Genomic DNA, 7,418 nt, shown 5'->3' with positions numbered 1-7,418 from the left:
GCTTGGGCACTGAACGGATGGGGGGAGGAGTGTCCACTCACAGCCATGGCTGTGCAGACCTCTGCTCCTGGACATCCCAGCTGCAGGACATGTTCCGTGTTTGGAAGGACATGAACTTAGGAAATTCCTCCATGAGGCGTGTGTCTCTGCCTGCTGTCCTCACGTGGACATATATAAAACATCTTTCGCCTTTGTGCCGGGCAGCAGCGGCTGCACACAGTGCACCTCCTCCATGTCTTTGTTGTTTTCAGGCATTTTTCCACACTGATTATAGGCCAGTGATGGTAGTGCAGTGGTAATGTTTCTGTCTGGTAATCAGAGCTTATGTTTTTGTATCCCGTGACAGACATTTTTTAACCAGGGTTATTTAACCGCGGGGTTCTGTATTGTGTCCCCTTTTATGTATTATTTATATCAACCCAGTGATATTCACTAATTATACAACTGGTTTTTATTTGATTGTTCTCCACATCAGCAGTGTGATGTGGTGCAGCTGCTCGCACTGTGTTCCTGCTCAAAAGACACCATCACATGCACAAATTGTTTCACCAGGATCATGCACGCCTGCCCGTCGGTGCGATGTTTATGTGCTTTGCTCATATGAGCTGTTTCGCCGTGAGTCGCCCTGAGTTGTACTTATTCGTACTATGTGTGAAGGGGTGCTTAGAATGTGTAAATTTGCACATTTTCCATAAAAAGCACAAAGGTGTTGAACACTTGAGTCAATTGTTGATATTTCAGTTTCACTTGAGATAAAAATCACACCAATGTCTTGTCCTTTTTGTTTTCCTTTTGTTCTGCTCAGTCCTGAAGCAACCATAATTCCAAATACGAGGTCTGTTACAAAAGTATCAGACCGTTTTATTTTTTCAAAAACCTAATGGATTTGAATCACGAGTGCTTGCATGAGCCAACCTTGAACCTTCGTGCGCATGCGCAAATTTTTTCAAGCCTGTCGATTGCGTCATTTGCTTGTAAGCAGCCTTTGTGTGAGGATGGGTGTAGTCTCTTGTCGTTTTTTCTTTGCAAGGAAATGGTTGAAAGACTGAAGCAGCGCAACTGCATCAAATTTTGCCAGAAACTGGGCGACAGCCAGGTGGAAACCATTCGGATTATTCAAATGGCTTTTGGTGATGATGCTATGGGCATCACACAGATTAAGGAGCCGTACAACCGGTTTAAAGACGGCTTCACAATGGTGGAGAGCGCGCGCGGCCATCAACATGCTGAAATGACCAGATCATTTCCAAAGTGAACGCTGTGGTGATGTGGGACCGTCGTGTGACTATCCGAGAAATTGCGGAAGAGGTGGACATCAGCACATTCCACTGTGACCGAAGATTTTGCCATGAAAAGAGTTGCAGCGAAATTCATGGCTTGGGCATGAAACTGATGGCGGAACAAAAGCGCCACTGTGTTGAAGTCTCACAGGACATGTTGTGACATGCTCACCTCATCCACAATTTCTCGGATAGTCACACGACTGAAAAACCACCAAAAGCCGTCTGAATCTTCCAAATGGTGGACAACATGTCCTGTGAGACTTCAACACGGTGGCGCTTTTGTTCCGCCATCAGCTTCATGCCCAAGCCATCGGCATGAATTTCCCTGCAACACTTTTCATGGGAAAATCTTCGGTCACAGTGGAATGTACCGAAAAAGTGCTGATGTCCACCTGTTCTGCAATTTCTCAGATAATCACACGACGGTCCCACATCACCACAGCGTTCACTTTGGAAATGATCTGGTCATTTCAGCATGTTGATGGCTGCCCGGAGCGCGGTGCGCTCTCCACCGTTGTGCCGACGTCTTTAAACTGGTTGTACCGCTCCTTAATCTGTGTGATGCCCATAGCATCGTCACAGAAAGCCGTCTGAATAATCCGAATGGTTTCCACCTGGTTGTCGCCCAATTTCTGGCAAAATTTGATGCAGTCGCGCTGCTCTAGTCATTCCACCATTTCCTTGCAAAAAAAAAAAACGATGAGAGACTACACCCATCCTCACACAAAGGCTGCTTACAAGCAAATGACGCAATCGACAGCCGTGAAAAAATTCACGCATGCGCACGAAGGTTCAAGGTTGGCTCATGCAAGCACTCGTGATTCAAATCCATCAGGTTTTTGAAAAAAATAAAAAGGTCCCATACTTTTCTAACAGACCTCGTATATAGTTCTGAAAACTGATTTATTTCCTTCCATCCCCTTCAGGACAGATGGGCGAGAGCTGACGCAACTGCATCACCACACAAGGTCTCGCTCGCCGGGCTGGAGATAACTGATGTGATGTTGGAGAACGACAGCTTGGCGACCCCCTGTCCTCGTCTTACACCATGCCTGCTCATGTTCAATGACACCTTTCTCAATGAGACGCTGTTCAACTCCACCAATGCCACTGTCCCAGATGTTTCTTCAGGGCCCAGCATAGCGGGGGTCCTCATTCCACTCATATATATCATTGTTTGCATCGTTGGCCTCACTGGAAACACATTAGTCATCCACATTGTGCTCCACTACTCAAAGACAGAGTCTGTGACCAACATCTACATTCTCAACCTGGCCATTGCGGATGAGCTATTCATGCTGGGCTTGCCTTTCCTGGCGGTCCACAACACCCTGCATTCATGGCCTTTTGGCCCTTTTATGTGCCGTTTGGTCATGACTGTTGACTCCATCAATCAGTTCACCAGCATTTTCTGCCTGACTGTAATGAGTATTGACCGCTACTTAGCTGTGGTCCATCCAATTCGCTCCTCTAAATGGAGACGCCCTCAGGTGGCCAAAATTGTGAATGGCACAGTGTGGGCGCTTTCATTTCTAGTTGTTTTGCCTGTGGGTATATTTGCCAATATCGAGAAAGAAGGAGGCACCTGCAACATCTCCTGGCCTGAGCCGGTAAAAATCTGGGGAGCGGCCTTTATCATCTATACCTCCACGGTTGGATTCTTCTGCCCTCTTCTTATCATCTGCCTCTGTTACCTGCTCATTGTTTTAAGATTCGCAGCTCAGGTCGAAAAGTACATGCTACTTCAACCAGAAGAGGGCGCTCTGAACGCAAAGTGACGCGCATGGTTGTAATTGTTGTGGCTGTTTTTGCTTTCTGCTGGTTGCCTTTCTACGCCCTCAACATCATCAACCTGCTGGTGTTGCTGCCTCCACAATACCAAGGCCTTTACTCATTTGTTGTCGTACTCGGCTATGCAAACAGCTGTGCCAACCCCATCGTCTATGGCTTCTTGTCAGACAACTTCAAGCGGGGTTTCCGAAAAGCCCTCTGCCGCTCTACACGTAAGGTGGAGAACCATGTGCCCACGCACCACCAGCAGCAGCAGGAGGAGGAGGGGAGGAGGGCACTCATGCCCCGTGAGAGCCTGAGACGAGGAATTCAAGATGAAGCGGAGGATGAAGAAGAAGACGTGTCAGGAATGACTGAAATCTACAAAATCGCCCAAAATGGCAACAGTAGCTTTCAGCAAGAAAGTTCCCAGGCCATTTCATCGGCTAAAGGAGCAAATCCAGGAGCAACAGCTATGTTGTCCCCGGACAAAGTTCGGGACATCAAAGGGAAAGACTTGGTCAGCACGTCCACGCTGGCTGTACCACTACTTCTCAATGGAGCCAACAATGGCAGCGTGAAGACCCTGTCAGACGAAGCCTTGGAAGAGAACGCCTCACTGGAGATAAGTTACTTATAGTGTAAAACACAGAGTTAACCAGACGTGAACTCTGAAGGAGGTGCACTGACCTTCAGCCAGATGCTGCAAGAGCCCATCAGAAAAAAAAAAGCTTTCAAAAACTTAGATGCGCCTTAGAAATGTGATTTTGACAAAATGACAACATTTCTTAAAGTTTTAACAACTCCCAGATAATATGACTGTACATAAAATGTAAATACGGGGAACTGATTGTAACAGTTTGTGCCTTCATTCACTACTGTCACATGTACCTGTTTGACCTTGAGCTTTTTTTATATAATTGCATCACAGGACAGTAATTCCTCAAATCTGAGTATTTTCACCAAAACACCAATGTTCAGACAGTTCCTTTGACTGTATATTTAATTGACAAAGTATTCCCATGCTTTCACGCTACATCATTATTTTGGATTGTACATGAAATGTGGTGTGTATCCGCTTACATATATACTGCTGAACTTTGACCTTGCAAGACGTTACTTAAAATTAGTGAAAGCTGTTACATAGCTGATATTTGTGACTTTAGCAACAACAATTAAAAAAAACCTGCTGCTTCTCTCTTTTCAAGGTTGAAAAAATGTCACTCTTGTGGGGAAGAAATGATCCAATGTTTCAAGCATTATATGGTAAAGTGACATTTTGAAACAGATGGACAAACATCAGAGAGGACATTTGTTGAAGCAAATTCTGCCTGATTCAGACAGATGGTGGACTGAGACACAACTTTGAATATACTGTTTGTCATTGGAGATTTTAGTACCTTAGACCATAATGGGGCATTCTGAATATAAATGCTTTGTGACATCATACAGAGCTCAACTGGAAACAATTTAAAGTGAATATTTTACTATGAATCATTTTTACATGAAGATTTAAGTGTTACACTGTACTTGGATGATATAACGTGAAATTAAGCTTAAAAAAAATCTTCAATATAAATAATGGGTTTGGAAAGTATTTGAGTTTGGTACTCTGTCTTTAATCTAACATGAGTAATTTTAATTATATGACAATACAAATGTTACAGATTGCTCCCTGTCTGATTTGGATACATATGAGGAGCCATGCAGTTACACCACACAGTGTCAGGCTCTGTTGTGGTGTGGAACAAACAGGAAGTGGACACAAATGTGGACTAACGGACACAGGAGTTGGAGTTATCAAAAAAAACTTTATTTTATGAATGGGCAAAGGTTCAGTACACAGGATGACAGTAGGCGATGCAAAGGTGACAGACAGATGTGAGGCAGAGGCGTGGTCAAAAACAAGCAAGGTTCAAAATCACAGATCGACAGAGTTCAAGGGCAGAGAGAAGATCGAGGTCAAAAAACTAAGCAAGGTTGTACATGGTTTGGCAAACAGAGTTATGACAAAAAAAGGACTAGAACGAAGGCAAAAGTGTAAGGCCAAAAGGCACAACAAACTGGAAAAGTCTGGAGGAAACACAAATGGTTTAAATAACACAGGGGGTGATTTAGGGAAATGAGACACAGTGTTGTGTGGGCCACCAGAAGAGGAGGTACTGCTGGCCCACCACCAGAGGGCGCCCTGTCTGGAGTGCGGGCTCCAGGCACCAGAGGGCGCAGCCGCCGCACAGGAGCAGCCAGGGTGACAGCTGTCATGCATCACCTGCAACAGCTGTTACCAATCATCTGATCAGCAGGGGTACATCAGCAGGACGACGTCTCCACCTCTTTGCCGAGATATCGTTCTACCTGGAAGGTAACGTTCTCAGCTGACTGTGTTTCTGACTGTGAATATCTGTTGCTTGTGTGTTGGACAGCGGATATTCTGTTTCTTTTTCCAACGAGAGGTGGAGGTAGTTTTCCTGCCGTGTGGATTGCTGGGTGCAAACGCGCCCACATTTAATTGTTTGTTGTTCCTCGCCAGCAGGCTGTACAACCTCTCACGACCTGAGCGCGAATCAATGGAGACCTACATCCGGGACTCTTTAGCCGCCGGGTTGATCCGGAATTCCACCTCCCCGATGGGTGCAGGTTTCTTTTTTGTGGGTAAAAAAGACGGCGGACTTCGTCCATGCATTGATTATAGGGGACTGAACGAAATCACGGTTCGTAATCGATACCCGTTGACCTTGTTGGATTCAGTGTTCACGCCCCTGCATGGAGCCCAAATATTCACGAAGCTAGATCTTAGAAATGCGTATCACCTGGTTCGGATCCGGAAGGGAGACGAGTGGAAGACGGCATTTAACACCCCCTTAGGTCACTTTGAGTACCTGGTCATGCCGTTCGGCCTCACAAACGCCCCCGCGATGTTCCAAGCATTGGTTAATGATGTCTTGCGGGATTTCCTGCACCGATTCGTCTTCGTATATCTAGACGATATACTCATCTTTTCTCCGGATCCTGAGACTCATGTACGTCAGGTCCTGCAGCGGTTGTTGGAGAACCGGCGGTTTGTGAAGGGCGAGAAGTGCGAGTTTCACCGCACTTCTTTGTCCTTCCTGGGGTTTATCATCTCCCCCAACTCCGTTGCTCCTGATCTGGCCAAGGTTGCGGCGGTGAGAGACTGGCCCCAACCCACTAGCCGTAGGAAGCTGCAACAGTTCCTCGGCTTTGCAAATTTCTACAGGAGGTTCATTAAGGGCTACAGTCAGGTAGTTAGCCCCCTGACAGCCCTGACCTCACCAAAAATCCCCTTCACCTGGTCGGATCGTTGCGATGCCGCGTTCAAGGAGTTGAAACGACGCTTCTTGTCTGCACCCGTTCTGGTGCAGCCCGATCCTAGTCGCCAGTTAGTGGTTGAAGTGGACGCCTCGGACTCAGGGATAGGAGCTGTGCTTTCCCAGAGCAGGAAGACCGATAAGGTCCTTCACCCGTGTGCCTATTTTTCCCGCAGGTTGACCCCGGCCGAACGGAACTATGACGTCGGCAATCGAGAACTCCTTGCGGTGAAAGAGGCTCTTGAAGAGTGGAGACATCTGTTGGAGGGAACGTCCGTGCCATTCACGGTTTTCACTGACCACCGGAACCTGGAGTATATCAGGACCGCTAAGCGGCTGAACCCCAGGCAAGCCCGCTGGTCACTGTTCTTCGGCCGTTTTGACTTCCGGATCACCTACCGTCCCGGGACCAAAAACCAGAAATCGGATGCCTTGTCCCGGGTACATGAAGATGAAGTCAAAGCGGAGTTGTTGGATCCACCGGAACCCATCATCCCGGAGTCCACTATCGTGGCCACCCTCACCTGGGACGTAGAGAGAACCATCCGGGAGGCCCTGGCACGAAGCCCGGACCCCGGAACTGGGCCGAAGAACAAACTATACGTCCCACCAGAAGCTAGGGCTGCAGTCCTGGACTTCTGTCACGGCTCCAAGCTCTCCTGTCATCCAGGAGTGCGAAGAACCGTGGCAGTTGTCCGGCAGCGCTTCTGGTGGGCGTCCCTAGAGGCCGGCGTCCGGGATTATATCCAGGCCTGCACCACCTGCGCCAGGGGCAAGGCTGACCATCGCAGGGCATCAGGATTACTCCAGCCGCTGCCTGTGCCTCATCGCCCCTGGTCCCACATCAGCCTGGATTTTGTCACGGGTCTCCCGCCGTCCCAGGGTAACACCACCATCCTCACGATAGTGGACCGATTCTCCAAGGCGGCCCACTTCGTGGCCCTACCGAAGCTCCCAACAGCCCAGGAGACAGCGGACCTCCTGGTCCACCACGTCGTCCGGCTGCATGGGATTCCAACAGACATCGTCTCCGATCGCG

At 48.0% G+C, this 7,418-nt stretch overlaps 1 protein-coding gene across 1 annotated transcript; it reads left to right on the top strand.

Annotated features, from left to right (window-relative positions):
* Positions 1-2,171: 2,171 nt before the first annotated feature.
* On the top strand, positions 2,172-3,783 carry sstr3 (somatostatin receptor 3). Its single transcript, XM_034191152.1, is given in 2 exon segments — positions 2,172-2,987; positions 2,990-3,783. Coding segments are annotated over 2 exon segments (1,407 nt in total). The 5' UTR covers positions 2,172-2,284; the 3' UTR covers positions 3,694-3,783.
* The last annotated feature ends 3,635 nt before the right edge of the window (positions 3,784-7,418 follow it).

Source organism: Thalassophryne amazonica, chromosome 16 (genome assembly GCF_902500255.1).
Source record: "Thalassophryne amazonica chromosome 16, fThaAma1.1, whole genome shotgun sequence".
NCBI lineage: Eukaryota > Metazoa > Chordata > Actinopteri > Batrachoidiformes > Batrachoididae > Thalassophryne > Thalassophryne amazonica.
The sequence above is the reverse complement of the archived record's forward strand: the minus strand, read 5'-3'. Positions and strand labels throughout refer to the sequence as shown.